The sequence below is a fragment of the Acanthochromis polyacanthus genome, chromosome 8 (assembly GCF_021347895.1).
Source record: "Acanthochromis polyacanthus isolate Apoly-LR-REF ecotype Palm Island chromosome 8, KAUST_Apoly_ChrSc, whole genome shotgun sequence".
NCBI classification, from domain to species: Eukaryota; Metazoa; Chordata; class Actinopteri; family Pomacentridae; genus Acanthochromis; species Acanthochromis polyacanthus.
The window spans coordinates 7,216,587-7,236,073 of NC_067120.1; the positions used below are offsets into that span (position 1 = coordinate 7,216,587).

At 38.2% G+C, this 19,487-nt stretch overlaps 2 protein-coding genes across 2 annotated transcripts in view; both read right to left on the bottom strand.

Moving 5' to 3' along the window:
* osbpl5 (oxysterol binding protein-like 5) overlaps positions 1-12,817 on the bottom strand; it is a 50,718-nt gene extending 37,901 nt beyond the window's left edge. The window contains 2 exon segments of the mRNA XM_051951748.1: positions 116-177; positions 12,612-12,817. The gene's annotated coding sequence lies outside the window, so the exon portion shown is untranslated.
* A 3,755-nt stretch (positions 12,818-16,572) lies between these two features.
* LOC110951043 (fibronectin) overlaps positions 16,573-19,487 on the bottom strand; it is a 51,515-nt gene continuing 48,600 nt past the window's right edge. The window contains 3 exon segments of the mRNA XM_051952063.1: positions 16,573-18,064; positions 18,148-18,283; positions 18,397-18,557. Of these exon segments, the coding sequence (XP_051808023.1) occupies positions 17,906-18,064; positions 18,148-18,283; positions 18,397-18,557 (456 nt within the window). The 3' untranslated portion in view covers positions 16,573-17,905.

Here is a 19,487-nt window from a genome sequence, read left to right on the forward strand (position 1 = left end):
ATGCAAACCAACCATGTGATTAACTGAGGTTAAACAGATAGCTGGACAATTTAACCAAGTGTATGCATTATTCACGGAATAAAGAGTAGGACCGCTAGGTGAGATCTCAGCTTACCTTTCACCTGAGCCGCAGCAGACACAGCATCCAGAAGCCTTTGTTGGAGCAGCCTGTCTCACCTGCAGAGATACAAAAGTTAGAATAAGGTCTCACTGTAACTCACGAGAGCACAAACAGACAAAACTGCCTCTCCCCCAGTGTCTCTCCTTCCCATGCTCCTCCTGGTCACACCACTATGCTAAAGCCCCACCCCGCTCAGTCCCAGTCTGAAGGAAACTGCCAACATTGCTCTGTTTTTCACCTGCACACACACACACACACACACCACTGTTAGTCACGTATAAACAGTCATTAGCTGGAGATGAGTTAGATTTGGGTCAAAGTAATTGCTGTCCATTAATAATCAAATCTACCAAAAAGGATAGCTGAAATTAAAAGATTAAATGATAGCACGCTCTGGTTTTTCATGGAAATAAGAACAGTTCTGTGCAGAGTGAGTTCACTAAGTCAACAGAAACACAGTGAACCAATACTCAAACACAGACAGTCACTGACACACATATCCATGGAGCACGCCTAGTCTTCCTAGACAAATACACAACCTAGTCGGATGTGAATCTAGGATGAGTTCAAGTCAAACAAACCTACTTGCAACTTGAATTTAAATGTTCGCTATCACTCTAAAAGGCTGTACTTGACCTATAGTGTATTACTTACAGCTAAAAATGTTGTTTTCAACACCCATTTCTGGTTTCATTTTTGTTTTCCCTTGAAATGCCTTATAATCCTCCTTGTGGAAAGAACAATGCATTCTCCAACAGCTGGGATGTGTGATAAGCCACAAATCCAAAAAAACAAAACACACATCAAATCATACAGCAGCATGCACACACATTTACCCCTAATGTGCAGCAAATACAATAACATGCTTCCAAACAGAACCACAAGTTCCACTGATTTCAATACTACAAAGATTTTGCTACTAGGAAACACACACCAGGTTTTTTTTAAATGTCAGATTGTAGGACTATTCAATTTGCAGCCCTAAATCAAAGGCCTGAGTATTCACATACACAGTAGACATTTGTCTCTATGAAGTTTCAACAAATGCTACCAGGGCTGTATGATACATCAGTGAATTCAAGTTTTTGTTTTTATATTATGGTAAAAACATGTTTGGCAAAATAAGGGCACTGATGAAAGGACATGATAGAAATATTGGCATTTTATTTAGAGAAAGGGACGATACGAATATTGGCGAGTGTCGCACAACTGCTCCTAATGTATTCCCTACAATGTTTACAATACGTAAAAAAGCATTAGCCTCAATGGCCCTGCTTCTCTTTTGTTGGCCTTATGCATTTAGCCCTGTTTACTGGGAAAAGGGGTGCACTTAAACTTCACCAGTTAAAAAAAATAATCTAAATAGAGGAATACTCTGCCAGACTTGGCTTGGATCTCTGCAGACGACACCTCAAGTAATAACCTAATGGCAAACCAACAAGTGTTTAAGAGGTTGGGGCAGCACTGTCGGAATCTGTGCCTTTAAATTCTGCCGCTGAGCAAAGGAGGAAGCCGTAACACTGAAGTACGCCTAACCTAAATAAGAAGTGAACTGAAAGAGAATCCCTGAGCTAACAGCGCTGGAGGGACAAAGACAAAGAGGGGAGGCAGAGCAGAGGAGATGGAGCCAAATGCAGACGGCAAATAGAGGAGAAACAGAAAGACAGAGAGAATATGGAGGGTGGGGTAATGGCATACTGAAAACAACTCAAAGGCACTATTTCATCACATTTGTTTTCATTTTATCTGGCAGGAAAGACACAAGAATGACTGCATGTACAGTGTGCATGTACGAAAAGTGCCAACTAGAAGTGAAGGAAGACACTGTGACCCAGAATGTGGCATGGTTTGGATGGAAGGCCTCCAGAACTAGACCAGAGCTTCACACTCCTCACTGTCCCACATTTCCTCACTCAGGCCAGATGTTTAAGTGTCTTTTCTTAGGACCAATTCGCAGTGCAATAAAGTAAACTACATGCCACGGAGAGAAGACATTGCATTTAGCACATGGCCAAAGAAAGACTCAAGACAGCCCCTGTGTAACAGTATCTCTTACTGTCCAAACTTCTTCTTTCTACTCATAGCATATTCATAGAACTAAGCCAAATAAAACTCAGCGAAGGGAACAACCGGCCACACAAGCTTTACAAATTGAAAGCTATATGGTTATGGATGGCTGAAACACTGCCACATACATATTGTATAACCAGCAATCTGCATGCTTCTCTCCAAGCATACAACTAAGTAACATTTACATAAGAACACTGTCAGTTCGCCAACTTTCCCAGCAGAGAGCCAAGACTGACTCATAGCAGGGGTCCAGGCCAGATCCTGCCCACTGATTTATGGTTGTGTCTCTGGCTAGATTAAATAAAACAAAAGGAAGGGTGTGAATTAAGACTTCAAGCTAGAAGTAGCTGCTGTAACTGAGAATATAGTTGTGACTAGAAAGTGATGCAACACCGCTAAACAATAACTAAAATCACATTTTAACTGATTAGATTGTATGTATTCAAAATAAACCACAAAAAAACAAAGTGTTGATACACCATACCATCATATATCTAGTTATCTAGAATGTTTACAGTTCGGACTGTGTTTTTAGAGTTTCACTTTTTCTGCAAATCTTAATAATTCTATTTTGTTCACATTTACCTGCCCATCCTGTAACAAACTCTTAGAGCTCTTTAAGTTATAGTTTTCTTAAAGGGTAAATAGACCCCGTTCTTCTCACTTAAATGGCATCTAAACACGAAAGGCAGATAAAATGAAAAAAAACCTGGAAAGACTTACAATACTTAGACACTAATATAAAGTACTGAGCAGCATTTACACATATATCACTACTTCCAGTGAGTTAACTGGTAATTGATTCTCCCTCTCGCTGTGGAAGAACCTGTTATGTGAGAAATTTTGACTGATGTTTGTTTGACAAAGAACCTAGAAATAAATGTGAAAACACGTCGACTTTATTCACATTAAAACACCTTCAAAAGTCCAGCATCTTGTCAGTAGCCACCTTCATTCACCCTCATCTCCATCCATGCATGATAACTGAGCTTAATGAAGTCTTAAGGCTGCAGTCGGTAACACATGGATCAGCTACAAAGGTGCACAAACGTCTACACCCGAATATGAAGGCTGTGTGAGTTTAGGGAGAAAATCTTTCAAAATAGCTGGTCATTCATCAAAGTCCTTCATTTGCTCCTGCATCTGAGACTATAATCCAAGTGGATAATGGAGGCTGATATTTAAAAACGTCCTTAGGCAGACAAAAACTGTTTGTTTTGTTAAGCCTGATAACACAGACAAACAGACCATAAACTTCCATCCACTTAGCACAGAAAAAATCAGAAAGCTGAGACACAGGGACACGAAGCGAGCACTCCCTGTTCGTAATAGCAGCAGATTAGACTGGACACAAACGGCATTAGGTCTAGGGACACTTAAAATTAAGTGCACTCACAGCCTTACAGACTAATTATTGCTCATCACATGCCCTCCTACCCTAGAGCCTGTTGTCTGTGCCAGAAGGTTTAGCTCTGACTTGGCACAATAAAACTGGAAAACAACTGTCCATCGCGCCTACACTGCTCTTGTAATGAGAATATCAAAAACAAATTATGAAGAATAATGTTTATTTGAAAGAAATTACTGTGGAAACAAAAATACTGTAAAGCAAGGTAAACCAACTTAGCTGTAGAGGTGTCTTTGGGATAAGTTTTCCCTGTGCAGCTTAAAGGAACACTTCACTAATTTTCAACGATTATTACGAAATGGGAAGTAAATCTCTGGCGTATATCTCACTTCCCTCAATGCTGCCTGCACAGAGATCTACCAGCTTATTTGCCAGACTCTACTTCAAGGTACAGACTGTACTTCCTTGTTTTAAGAGGCTCGTCAACACAGAAGCCATGGTTAAGTCGGCCCAATAGCAGCGGCCTGGGGTGTGACCTTGGAACAAACAGATCGCAAAGCATTCTGGTTGGATTTTCAAGAGACAGGGACAAACATTTCACTTTTTCTTTGTTTTCTCTGATCACTGACCAACATTTTTCACTATATAGATAACCTAATATTTCTCGCCGCACACTCCTAATACATGTAAGATGTGTCTGAATTGTATCATCCTGGCAAGTATGGCTCAAACAAAGCTCAATTATCACATTTTACATTTAAAATATTTTGCTGCAAACATCCTCTGTATGAACATTATGTTAGACTTCTACTTATCATAAAGTCCAACATTCTGCACACTATCAAAATATTAACCGCAGTAGTTAATCTTCATAAGTGAACTCTGGCTGTGGGAGGCCGATCACCAAGCTGCTCTTTCATCTTACACACCTCAAACACAATTGCAAAGCAGTCTTATCAGAATTATACTTATAGTCTGCAATAAGAGGGAAGACAGGGTGTCTTAATACCTCTTTTATACAGAAGACATACATATCACATGTTCTACTAATCCTTCTATAAGTACGGATTAAATCGGAGTGTCAGTTACCTCCATTCACTTGCTCTCTCAAGCTCGCCCACCTTTCTCTCTCCCTCCTGCAAGATAGTTAAATAAAAGTCACACATGAATATCATTTAATAAACTTTGACACTAATAGAGATGCCTGTTCATTAAACCTTCGTAGTATGTGCCACGCAATCAATTAACGACGGGAGAAAAGCTATCAGCCCAATGAGATCAGCCTACCATTCACTTCAGTGTGTTCATCTGTAGGGGGCAAATAAGATTCCTTTCTTTCCTCTGCACACTACTTAATAATTTCCATGTGGAAAACAAAGTGATATTTATGTTTCATATAACTTAGAGACAATTTTAAAAAATGCGTAACATGTAGCAATATACTTTGTAGCACCATCACTTCACATCATGTCCCTCGTTTACACAACAGTTAACAAAACAGAAAAATACAGACAGCTGTCTTGTATAGTAGACTTAGTGGGCAATATTCACAAAAATACACAAAATACACTGGCCTGCTCCCATACCAGGAATCAGACATGAAGATCGATATCAATTTCTTCTCTGTGCCTGCAGTACAAAGATCAGACCAAGATGTGTTTATCCGAGTACAAAAGAGCGGAAGCAGGGGGAAATGCTAGAAGCAGGGAGACACAAACATTGGAGGGAGGGTAAGGGCAGAAATAAAAGCTGCAGCAGTGATATAAGAAGTTTCTACGAACATTTTTATTTTCGTTCTTGCTTTGGCACTTTGTCACTGTAGAGAAATATTGCACCCACACACTGTCTAAGGCACTATCTGGTAAATTTCAAAGCTAAAGCCACCTCTGATGCACATGTGCTGGGTGCTAGAGCCAATTTTGGATGGAGTATCACTTTAAGACTGAGATCAGATGATGGTCCCATGTCATGGAAAGCACCCATGTTCTGAAACCCAAGGTCTTGGAAAGGTTAGGGCAGTGCTGCTCAGTTTTTTAGGGCTGCCTGGCATGGACGGCTACGGCAGAGTGTCGCAAGTTTCCGTTTAGTGTAAACTAACAGTGTCACTTTCTCCCCCCCACTAGTCATCAGAAAAACAGACACTACGGTCTCCTAAATACAACGCCGCCTCTATTCGTTTTTCAAAGCAACAAGCAGCAACATTAGATCAACAAGTATTAACAGATTTGTCTCTAGGCAATGAAATGCCATAACATAAAAACATCCAGATGCCAAAAAATTTGAGCCAATCTGACTCAGTCTGCACAGAGCCTCATGATGACCCTCCAACGGGGGCTTTGACAGACTGATGACGTAACAAAGCCTCTCAGCAACACCTCTTTCGTAATAAAACACTGTGTTGAAAGTATGCCAAAAAACCTACAACAGCCCTGTCGTAAACTCAACACAGATGCTCCAGCTTATCCCTTGAAGCTGCAGATTAACAGTATTTGACATGGGGTGTGCACAGTGGCAATCATTTTCAGGGACTGGATGAAATCTCAGTGAGAGTCCTGCATCTCAGAAACAGCTTGAAAATAAACGCAGATTTGGAGAGGGACATATGTGTTCGTGCCTCATAATGGTACAGTTGGAAAATTAGCAAAACTGTTCAACAAAATAAATACATTATAAAGAGCATAACGCAGACAGGAAGCATCTCAGTTGAATACCTGTGAATAAACTTGCATGGCTGCTTGTTTTCTAAAAGCTACTAAATCCAAGTACACAAAACATGATAGTACCTTGAATTTCCACAAAGTGAAAACACCGATTCCTGAGTAAAACTGGCTGCATTTACACAAGCAGCAGCTCCATACAATAAGCAAAAAATGTGTGAGAGGTGGATATTGATTGCAGGGGCGCGAGCTCACGGCAGCCTGTAAAAAGATGAGTGGTGGATATATAGTGGTAAACCGGCTCTATAAATACAGACGCAAGCTAGCCAGATACCCAGGAACACAGTCTGTGGGTCAGGAGGTTAGTTGGAAACCTGAAAATTGTTTGTTTGTGTGTGACACACTAAGCAAAGGACAAAGAAAAAGGAACTGTGCAGATAAACCTAAAGGCTGCTTTTCATGTGGAGTCAGAGTGGAAAATTTGGCTTTAAAATGCATCTTCTAATAAATAAACTGGCATAGGTTGTCGGAATTGGAATTGTATAATCAGGTGCACTAGTAGGAGACAAAACTGGGGATATGCCCATTACAAACGACTGTCCTTTTAGGTTTTTTATTAAGAAAACAACAGGAAAACTAAGGAGATTGTAAGACACACAATGCACGAAACATTCCTATTACTCTGCTAGACAATCTCAGAACAGAGAAATCCAATTTTGTCTTGTACATAAAATATTGTGACAAAGCATAATATGATTTCAGAAGTCGTAAAGAACCAAATGTTTGTCTTTGTCTTACTTTTGTAAAGAGAAAAAGGAAAGCTGCTTCCCCAGATTAATGTGGCACCAGCACAAAAGACTACTGTTTGCAGACATTACAGGATGTAATAATCCTGGAGTCAATATGACAAACAGCTAATGTTACAGCAAATAAAACGGGGCTGGAGGGGATTAGCACAGGTTTAGCAGCATTTCCAATAATGTAAATATGACTTCTATAACATGAATTCTGTACAAACAGTGTGTGTATTTGGTTTTTGGCTTTAAATATCTTATTATGTGTGCTCAGGATCATTCTCATTGGCTCTTTTTCCTTCAGTTTGAGTCCAAAAAATACCTTGAAAATTCAAGTGTTCAGATGAATGAGCTTTTTCCTCTACAAAAACAATAATTTTCTGTGACGAAGGGAACTGTTTGTAGCCATAAAAGCCAGTTTACAGTTGTAAAGTAACTTCGGAAGAATAAATTCTGTACGACAAGGAAGGGGAAGGGAAACTTGGCACAACAGAAGCTGCTAACAGTGCATTTGCTCTCAGGGGACAGAGAGACAGATTCAATATGGAGCAGTATTAGCCTAGATTCCCCCACTAGATGTCGGGGAAAGCTTTTATGTCTCTGGGGAACTGGAACAGCAGTGAGCCACTTATCAACCCTTGAGTAGGACACTACTACTGTGAAGAGCACTTAGATTCAAACTAATACTTTACAGGGGCTAGCATCAGCTGAAAAATTCTCAAGGACAATTAAGAGTAGCTAAAAGTGTCACATTTTCGAATTCAAATGTTGGTCAACAGGTCATTTTTGAAGCACTTTTGTCTGCTTTCTTAGTAGATATCACTGATTAGACTGATTGATACAGAGAAGCGATGGTTTCCAGCCTCACAGTCAACATCTCCAACTCCTAGACCAGGGGTATCAAACATGCGGCCCGCGGGCTAAAACTGGTCATCCAGAGCGCCCAATCTGTCCTTAAAAGTGTAAAAATTAAAGAGAAGACATCAACTGCAGATTGTAAATTTGTAAAATCACAAATTATGATTTTTGTCATTTTGTGTGTCTCCCCCCCCCCTTTTTTTAAAAACTATTTTGTCTTGTTTTTTGGGTCTGATTTTTGTCGTTTGCCTCATGTTTTTGTTGTTTTGTGTTTCCTTTTGGTCTTGCTTGTGTTTTTTGTGTTATTTTTATCATTTTTTGTTTTGCTTTATTTGTTGTTTTGTGTATTGCTTGTGTTTTTTTCTCTTATGTTGTTTGTCAATTTTTTTGTCGCTTTGTGTCTTGTTTTGTCATTTTGCATCTGATTTTTGTAATATTTTGTCTCGTTTTTTTTGTTTGTCTGACTTTTGTCATTTTGATCATAAAGTTAAATACTATATTGTTCAGTTCCAGATACCTGCAACTAAATATTTTCTGTCTTTGTAGACACTCTGTGATCTGTAAGTTGTAATGTTTATATGATAAACTGAGGCATAATGTTGTTGAAATTGAACTTATTTTTCTGAGGTTGTTCGTGATGTTTTGCAAAAAGATAATTCCTTAAATGTGGAAATTTCCAGAATGTACTTTATAGCACTAAAACGAAAAGAAACTTCAGGAGTCGTGGTTATTTATAAGTCATTACACTCTGATTTCACTGGTCCGGCCCACTTAAGATCAAATGTGGCCCCTGAACTAGAATGAGTTTGACACCCCTGCTCTAGTCCACCAGCATTACCCTGGCTGGCTTCTTCTTCAGGAGCAGGTCCATAGTATGCAGTTGGACACGGCATTTTCCTTCACAGCACAGCATGGAAGTTGGGACATCTGTTGCTGTGTCGTCCTGCTAGAAAAAAGCAGCGATAGAAAAAAACCAGCGCTAACCACCCACAGAAAGTGACTCAAACAGCTCTTCATATTCCCCACCACCTCTTTCGCTTTCCTTCATTCACTACTACTCTCTCCCCATTTGTGATTCAAGGCTGTGCAAAGCCACAGTTCCAGTTGATAGGCTTAGGGCCCAACACCATTAAATATCCCCACCTGATTAGAGCAAGGTAGACCGCCACATGGCCTGACCGGACCTTGGGTGTTAACAGATCAGCTCAGAAAAGCTCCCATCTTTATTAAGGCAAAGTTGGATAAAGTCTGTTTGTTTGTTTAGTAATAGAGCCTTAGCGCACAGTTTGATGAAGGGCATTGGGCGGATACTCTTCAGAGCAACACAGACTTATGTAAACAAAAATCAGATATGTCAATAGAAGGAGTGTTTGTTGTTAATGATTTCATGACCCAATTCCAATGGCCAAACAATAATAATGACCTTCAAATGCTTGCTGTGGAACCACCTCTGCTATTGACACCGGTCGCAGTCTGACATTTTGCTGTCATTCAAAATCAGATCAATTTATGCCCAAAGCAAGTCTGACAGAGAAGTGTAATGCTGGATATTAGATCTTTTCATCATTCTGTGGAAGCCACTCCGACAGAAATGCAAATAAAGAATTTGCAGAGAAGAAGAGATTGGACTATTAAAAGTGTCTTTTCTCGCTTCACTGTAATTTCCCAGATATCACCTAACATTTCACTTCTTGTGCTCCGGTAATCACTTCCCCTTATGCTCGCCTTCTCTTGAGATTTTCTTTTCCAGTATTTCCAGTGACACATTCCAGAAACCCTTTCAACTATTAACTAAAGTGCACTTGAGTGTTATTCACGTTTTTCAAAGCCCAACCCACGTTAATGTCACACGATTGGAGATGATGTGCTCTTCTATCTTTGTCTACACTGGAAATAGAGGCAGAGGGATGAGGTGAAGTAGCACTGAAAAATCTCCACATTTAGTCACTGTCTCATTGAGGTTTAAATGCCACAAGCACAAGTGGGCATATGGCTGATAACAAAAATTGGATGATGATACGCTGCTTAATCATTCACATTTTAGGTTGTTTTTTTTATTAGTTATGACTTAGATATGTGGTGAGTACTACACACAGTTTTGCAGTCAAAAAATAAACTTGTGGTCGGCAAGCTATGTAAAGAAAACTGTACTTCTTAACGTCTTTAAACATACGGTGTTTTGGCATTTTGTACAGCAATTTCTTGGAAAAATACCAGCTGATATTCAGTAACACCAACATATTTATAATATGCCAGAACTGATCAGGTTAGCTGACTAGCTTCAATCACAAGTCCCTCATTTAATTTCTAACCAAAACAGCATGTTAATAACAAAAAGGCTTTGTCATGAGAAGAAAAACACTTCATTTTTCAATAGAATAAAGTCAATTCAAGCTTTACAGGGGTCATTTGTACTGCAATTTGTAGGTAATTACCAGCTGGTCTGCACTGGCACCACAATATCTCCAATATGCCAATACTGATCAATTCAACTGTCTAGCTCTAATCATAAGCAGTCATTACACGGAAAATAGTTAGAAAAGTAAAAAGCTAGAAAAGCCTACCAGCAGTCACAACAAATGAACCCACAACACAAGGCTGCTGGTTTGACACTGTGCTAGTAAAAGTCCCACATTTAATTTCTAACCAATATCTCATGCTAATCATAAAAAGGCTTTGTCATAAGAACAAAAATACTTCATTCTGGAATAGATAAAGTCAATTCAAGCTTTTCAGGGGTCATTTGGTACTGCAATTTCTTGGTAATTAACAGCAAATGTGCACCAAAACATCTGCAATATGCTAACACTGATCAATTCAGCTGTCCTGCTTTAATCACAAGTCCCACATTCAATTTCTAACCAAAATAGCATGTTAATAACAAAAAGGCTTTGTAATGAGAAGAAAAATATTTCATTTTTAAATAGATTAAAGTCAATTCAAGTGTTACAGGGGTCATTTTGTGGTGCACTTTCTTGGTAATTAACAGCACCAAAATACCTGCAATATGCCAAAACTGATCAGTTTAATTGTCTAGCTCTAACCACAAGCAGTCATTACACGAAAACTAGCAGGCCTAATTTAGAAAGATATAAAGCTAATTACAGTTTTAGAGAGATTTCTACAGAAAAGCCTACTGGCAGTCACAGCAAATGAACCCACAACACAAGGCTGCAGGTTTGGCATTGCATTAGTCAAAGTCCTACATTTAATTTCTGACCAAAATAGCACGTTAATGACAAAAAGGCTTTATCATGAGAAGAAAAATAGCTAATTTTGAAATAGAATGCAGTAAATAAAAGTTTTACAGTGGTAATTTTGTACTGCAGTTTCTTGGTAATTAACAGCTGGTGTGCACTCTGTAATATGCCAATACTGATCAATACAGCCGTTCAGCTACAATCACCAGTCCCATGTTTAATTTCTAATCAATGTCTCATGCCAATCATAAAAAGGCTTTGTCATGAGAAGAAAAACAATTCATGAAGTCAATTCAAGCTTGACAGGGGTCATTTTGTACTACAATGTTTTGGTGATCAATTTAGTTGTCTAACTCTAATCACAAGCAGTCATTACACTAAAAACAGTGAGCCTTATTTAGAAAAACAAAAAGCCTGAAAAGCCTGCTAGAAGTCACAACAAATGAAACCACAACACAAGGCTGCGGGTTTGGCATTGGCCCAGTGAAAGTCCCACATTTTATTCCTAACTAAAATAGCCTGTTAATAACAAAAACGCTTTGTCATGAGAAGAAAAACAGTTAATTTTGAAACAGATTAAAGTCAATTCAAGCTTTACAGGGGTCATTTTGTACTGCAATTTCAAGGGAATTACCAGCTGGTGTTCACTGGCACCAAAATACCTGCAATATGCCAATACTGATCAATTTAGTTGTCTAGCTCTAATCACAAGCAGTCATTACACGAAAAATAGCTAGCCTAATTTAGAGAATTAAAAAGCAAGAAAAGCCTAGGAGCAGTTACAACAACACAACGCTGTAGGTTTGGCATTGCACTAGTAAAAGTGAACCTTGCTAAATGTGTCTTGGCCTGCGCTGCATTAATGTGACATTTAAATGTCCACTAGCGACTCTGCTTTTAGTAAGCTGCAGTCCCACTCTGCATCCTGAAAGTAAATGTAACACTTTGCACCGTGCATGCCATTACAATAACCACTACCAGGCTGTTTGGAGCTCGTTTAATCACTGTTCCTCCGACGGCTGCAATGCCACATGCGCTCTTACGCTGCTTCTTTTAAATCGGTCCAATTTAAAACAGGTGATAGCAGGGACCGAATAAATAGGAGAGAACAAAACCAGAGGTACTTGCCCTTGCTTGTCAGTGCCACCCCAGGCATCGGCTAAAGGCTCACGGTTGCTATGCAAACGGGTGACAGCCGAGCAGCAGCCGCATGGGGCTCGGTCCGCTCCGCTAACGTGGAGACGGGGGTTTACTTTGGGTAGCGAGCTAGTAACGTTAGCCACTACCCAGCCAGACGGGGCGAAACCAATCGGATAACGTTACTACCGCCACCGAACCGAATTCCTCCAAATACAGCGACGCCAGGCTGCCTAGAAACACCGTGTGAACGCCGGGAAAAAGAAGCAAATTGTCAGCATTCAGCGCTAATGGGGGGCTCCGCTAGCTAGCACAAGTTAGCCCGTTAAAAACAGCCGTTAGTTGGGTAAATAGAAGTAACGTTCGCTAAAAATAGCAAGTTATCTCCGCCGCTGTGTTGGCGTGGTGGAGTAAAGACAAACTCACTCTCTGTCGACCAGCGAGGCGCTCATACGGCAGTTCCACGGATTCCTCCCCGGTCCAGTGTCATAGCACGGGGGTTGTGTGAGCAGACGGCGGGGTCGAGGGGGTACGGCGGACCGTGGAAGTCGGCTGGAGGAGAAGTTGCTCCCCTTCAACATGGAGAGTCGGTGCGGAGCGGACTGGATCCTCCTGCTGCTGCCAGTTGGGAGCTCTGGCGACACCTGTGGCCGCAGCGCCGCACGACACCTGCTGCATGCAGCTGCACACATGCACCGTGAGGTACGTGACCTACTAAGGAAAACACCATTATTGTTATTATGCAATTTCACCATCACATAATGCGCATTTAAGCCCTTTGATCACTTAAACTGTTGTGCATTTGCCACACAATGCATGTTCAAATTACACTGGATTCCACTGAAATCCAGTTTTTACTCCCCATGCACCTGCAACATGCACAAGAACCTCATTTAGTTTTAACCTAAGATGTTCAATTTAATCTTATTTTAACTCCAGCTCTTCTTGTTTTAGATGATTCATTTGTTTTTTACACTGTAAACACTCTGATCAGCATATTTAATTTCAAAATTGTAACATTTTTTGTGGCAAAATCCAGTTTTTAATCTCTATCCACCTGCAACCTGCACAAAAACTTAATTCAGTTTTAATCAAAGACCATTTCAGGTCTTTAATTTAATCTTATTTTGCCTCAAGGTCCTCTTGCTTTAATTGATCCATTTGTTATTATAACATTGTGAATACTCTGATCAATATTTTAATTTTTTTGACCAATGTAATGTAATGTGCAATATTTCATTTTAAAAATTTCAACCAGTTTTTGTGGTGAAATCCAATTTTATTCACCGTGCATCTGCAGCCTGCACAAAAGCTTTTATTCAGTTAAACTTAAGGCAGTTTAGGTCATAATTTAATCTTATTTTACCCCCAGTTGTTCTTGTTAAAGTTGATTTGTTTGCTTTCGCATAACTCGGATGAGCATTTTTGTCCTTTTACAAACTTTGGCTTTTAATGCTTTTATTCTCACTGTAACGTGCAATATTTCTTTTTAAAATTTCAACAAATTTTTGTGGTGAAATGCAGTTTTACTCCGCATACACCTGCAACCTGCACAAAAGTTTAATTCAGTTTTAATCTAAGGGCATTTCAGGTCTTTAATTTAATCTTATTTTAACTCCAGCAGTTTTTTTTTTGTTTGTTTCAGTTGATTCACTTATTTCTACATTGTAAATACATCATTTATTTTTGGTTGGTTTAATTAATTTGTTATTTTATATAATCAACATTTGTACCCCTATAATATGGAAAACAAAAATATTGGGTATTTCACAGTGGTACAAATAATATAAATGGTACTAAAGTCCTAGTTGTAGTCAAATGTAGCACCGCACAATGTGAAAACACTCACATACTGAAGTATTATCAGCAAAATGTACTTCAAGTGTTGAATGTAAAAGTACTCATAAGGTAGCATAAAATATTATATAGAAGTTCACTGTATTATTGCCATTTTATCTGGTTGATATGCCTCTAATTTTAGGTATTATATAGCTCTACTCTTAAATTGCTTTTGTAATCATATCAAAATAGTATGTAACATAATTCTACCTTTCCGAGAAATGTATTAAAATGGATTAAATGAACGGTATTTTCTGAAAAGTACAGTGCTTGGTCTGAGTTTCCCTCCACAACTACAGAAAAGAGTCAACATTATCACACATTTCTATTATCACAGTAAATATGTAAAACCCTGCTGTTTAGAGGAAAACTTTTAACTCTGCTAACTTTCACCAAGTCCTATTTTATAGTTTTAGCTCCACGTTGTTCTAAACTTTTATATTTAAATTCCTGGACCACTGTGCCTTTATGTTGTCTTGCTATGAACTGAATCTTCATCAGAGCTTTACCGAATGATTTTAAGCTGTGTCAGGGTTGTAAAATGACCAAAACATGTTAATATCAAATCCACTCAGAGTCAGATTGTAACTTAAAAAAAGTCTGCGTGGTTGTGTTTTTCCACTAAATAGGGCACACATCCTCATTTCTGTTTTTTTTCTTTCTTTTCAGAGACAAAAAATATCCCGGTGTAATCCATTACGGTGGATTTACACGTAAGTATTTGAGCTCATCATTAAATTTGGATCACCCAGTTATCTTTTGTCCTATTTTAATTTTGCATTTGCAGGTTGGATTCCCAGCCGGATTAACAGCTCTTTGTATACTTTTCTGCTGCATCTCACAGCATAGGAAACTAGAAAGAGGCACTGAAATGCCAGATCTATTTTTATATCCAACTTGTGGATCTGAGAGACATGAAGCAAAGATGACGTGGAGGAGTGGAGGGCAGAGATGGAGAAGTATGGGGAGGAGGGGGCATACTGCAGAAGGCTTTAGAAATGTTGGACATATCCAAGCTGACACGCAGGCAGAATCTTATATTACCACCATGAGAGATGATTGCCCTCAAAAACACGTCTGAGCTGTAAAAAAATTTTGAAGTCTGTGTTTAAAAATAAATAAATAAAGAAGCTTTTTCCTCGTGGAGTAAAAAGAAAGTGAAATGCCATTATTAATTCATCTGCTGGGGTGCACTTAGCTACCTGCAAAACTCCAAAATTGAATAATGCAGAGGTGTGCCGGCTCAGTCCTCCTCTGCAGCACGCAGCGCTGCATTGTTTTAGTACTTCAGAGCTTCACATTTGACTCAAGCCATTCAGAAACTATTTGCGTAATGAATTCATCAGCATAAAAATGTAATAAAATGTAAAATATAACAAGATGCTAGAACAGGGGTGTCAAACATGCGGCCCACGGGCCAAAATCAGCCCGCCAGAGGGTCCAATCTGGCCCTCAAAGTGTAAAAATTACAGAGAAGACATTAACTGCAGATTGTAATTGGCAAAACAATAAATTTAAAGTAATTCCTAGACCATGACAAGTTGTTTTGATCATAAAGTAAAATACTAGATTTTGTCGTGTCTTATTTTTGTAATATTTTGTCTTGTTTTTGTTATTTGTCTCATGTTTTTGTAATTTTGTTTCTTGTTTTTGTCGTTTTGTGTTTCCTTTTTGTCACTTGTGTTTTTTGTCTTATTTTTGTGTTTTGCTTTATGAATTGTTTTGTCATTTTGTTTCTTGCTTTTGTCATTTTATGTCTCATTTTTGTAATTTTTTTTGTCACTGTAACTTTTTTGTCATTTTTTTGTCTCATTTGTTTTGTTTCATGTCGTTTGTTGCATTTTTTTGTCATTTTGTTTCTCACTTTTGTCATTTTGTGTTTCCTCGTGTTTTTGTAATTTTGTGGTTTGCTTTATGGGTTGTTTTGTGTATCATTTTTGTTGTTTTGTTTTTTTTTGTCTTGCTTGTGTGAATCTATTTTTTGTCATTATTTGTTTCTTGTCGTTTGTTGCATTTTTTTTTATCATTTTGTTTCTCGCTTTTGTCGTTTTTGTCATTTTGTGTCTCATTTTTGTAATTTTTGTTGTGTTTTTGTCCGTTTTTTTTCTTCTTTTTTGTCATTTTGATCATAAGGTAAAATATTATATCGATACCGGTGACTAAATGTTTTGTGTATTTGTTGACACTCTGATCTGTAGGTTGTAATGTGTAAATGATAAATTGAGGCATAATTTTGTTGAAATTGAATTTATTTTTCTTATGAAATTTCAGGTTGTTCAAAATGTTTTGTAAAAAAGATAATTCCTTAAATGTGAACTTTTTTGCACTAAAACAAAGGAAAAATTTGGAGTTGTTATTGAAAGGTTATTATGCTGTGATTTTACTGGTCTGGCCCACTTGGGATCATACCGGTCTGATTGTGGAACCTGAACTAAGAGGAGCGACTCCCCTGCGCTAGAATGTTGTGATCAAAACTCACATTATATCAGAGGTATGACGGTTTAATCATATCGAAGCTGGAGGATTCTAGGAAAGAGGACACTGAGGCTGTCATGTAATAACATCTTTAATCTCGTTTCATTTGACAGATTGAAAGCTATACACATTTTATTTCCTTGCTCTCTTTTATATTTTATATATTTGCATTGTACCAGCAAGCATCGTATAAAGCACGTCAACGACAACAAACTAAAACTTCACGTCTATTTAAAATTATCTTTCATTTTTAAAAAGAACATAAGTGCTCACTTAAAATCATTTATATGATATATGTATGTAATAAAAAACATAACATGGACTTAGAAATATCTACAGACTAACCACATACATCAACCATTAAAAAAAAAAAGTACCTGCCTCATGGAAAAATTCTGCCCTTTAGAAGCTGAGAATAAAGCTCAAGGTTCCCTGGAGATTGTTTTCTTTTTGTAACAGGAAATGTCCATAGATGGATCAGATATGTAGCAGGAAGTGACATAACTTTACAGTTTCTGTGAGGAATGTACGAAGTAGAAAATACGGGCATTAACGACACAAAACAACGGATGTGACCTCTAAGTTTAACACACCGGTCCAGAGTGGATTTTTTTCACACCACAGCTGCCAGTTTTCTTTGACTTCCTGAGGGGTGAAATGGCAAAAATAAACAGTTTCACAAAGCACTGGCCAATCAAGATCCCTGATAAAAACATCTCTATAGCGGACAGTGTAGAAGACAAATGCATCCAGTGCATTATTCACAATACAGTGTACAACAAACGTAATTAAAACACATTGCACAGTTAATTTAGGTGTAAGATATGCAACAAAACGGCTACTTTTCAGCTTCCTGTATCAAGACAATATCACAACAGTCCCTATTTGTCTTTCTCAGGTCAAAACAAAAAGAAGAGTGCCACCTAGTGGTGTTAAGCATACAGGTTGTTAAAAAGGCACACAGTGTACCAGCATTTGTTTTGTACAAGGCACTTCTAAAGGATCAATTAATTACACCATTCTCTTTATCAAAAGTGTCTCTAATAATACCTATACAGCATCCGACATACTTCCTGAGCCAAGAAATGTGATCATCAGTGAGTCATACACAGTAGTAAGCAGAGAGATATTATAAAACGACAGAGCAATGTACAAAAATCTGCAATAACAGGAGAGAATCCAAGGCAGAAGTTGACACATTTCTTTTGGTCAGTGGTTATGTTCACTATTGCATCTCCATATTCTCCATGATCAAACAACATCTTTAACAAATAAATATCACAAAATAAATCCAGAAAGTCAGAAGATTCTTAACAAAAGCGTGGCAGATATAAAAATAAATACGGCACAATCTTCCCTTTACAAATGTCTGCTCAGTTAGAGAAGAAGTGAACCACTTCCCGGGTCTATGCGTTGTGGTATCCATTTTTTGAATACCTTTTCTTTGGTTCCACGTTCTCATAAATGGAAAGCGCAGCCGTGTTTTGGTAGATCAGGTCCACGTTGGTGCCCGTCCTCGACCGGATGACGTCCAAGGCACACTGGTTCAAGAACACATACTGGTCCTGAAAGAAGAAAAGGCGCAAAAGTTCAGCGAGCTGCAGCGTTTTCTCAAACACCAAAAAAAACCCCAGTGAGTGTTTTCTACCTCCGTCTGGACCATCAGGGGTCGATGCATGCGCAGGTCGTAAACGATGCCGAACACGTCCACGATGTTTTCCCTTTCAATCTGGAAGATGAGACGGTCGATGGAGATGAAGGTGCCTGTGCGTCCAACGCCAGCACTGACAACACACACAGACAAGAGACAGAAACAAGATCAGCTGTGTTTTATTTAGCCATTTCTAAGACGGTAAAATCCAACTGAACGCAGTAGTGTGTGTGCGTCCTGTCAGACCTGCAGTGCACCACAGTGGGGGAGTGTCTGGAGTACTGGTTCATGTGCTCTCTGACCAAATGTCTGAAGCTGATGAGGAGCTCCGTGGTTTCTGGCACACCGTGATCCGGCCAAGCTGTGAAGTGGAAATGACGAATTGAACGAGTCTCTGCTGTTTTCACCTGCAGGACAAAAAGCACACCCGCTCAGAATAGCTGTGAATACCTGCATGAAACACTCAAGACAAGGTAGGTACACACAGCTCCTTCCCTATGGAAAAAATATATAGTTTTTATTTTTAAAAAAATGCACCATTATTTTAACAATTTTCCCAGTTGTTTAATTACAGATAATTAACTAGTAAAATTTAAGAAAAGTTGTATTAACATGGTTACATTTTACATGTCGACCATAAAAACAAATTAAAAAAATCTGTTTTAACAAACGGTAATTGGTTCTTTTACTGTGTCTAAATCAGCAAAAAAAAGATGATACTTTTACAGATATTTGCCATTATCTGAAATAAAACTGTATTAATTGAAAATGAATGAAAGAATTTTAACTAATTTTTAATGCGCTTTTTTCCAGTTTTGTTAAATTATAGATAATTAGTTCAGAGAAAAAAAAAGTATGAATTTACATGTTATGTATAAAAAAAAAACACCAACAGTGTAAATAACATCCGCACAAAAAAATCTATTTTAACAGATGTTAATTTGTTCTTTTACGATGTCTGGCTGTAAAAAGACACTATTTTTACTATATTTAAATCAACATCATTATCTGATATTTGCCATTTTTTGCAATTTATTTATTTATTTATTTTTTTACAGTTTTTGAACATTACAGTATTCTGCCATTTTGTTTCATGTAGTTTTTTCCTTATTTTTCCAGATTTATTCTACATATACATGATATATATGACATATACTGATTTCTTTCCTTTTCTGTGACAGTAAACTAAATATTTTTGTCACTCTGCGCTTTGAGGAAACATTAAACTACATTTTCAAGTTCAGTTTATCTTCCATTTAATTTGTGTTCATTTAGAAAAAACAGAAGACACAAAATGAGATTTAATATGACAAGAAAGTTTTAAAAAAATCTGCCAC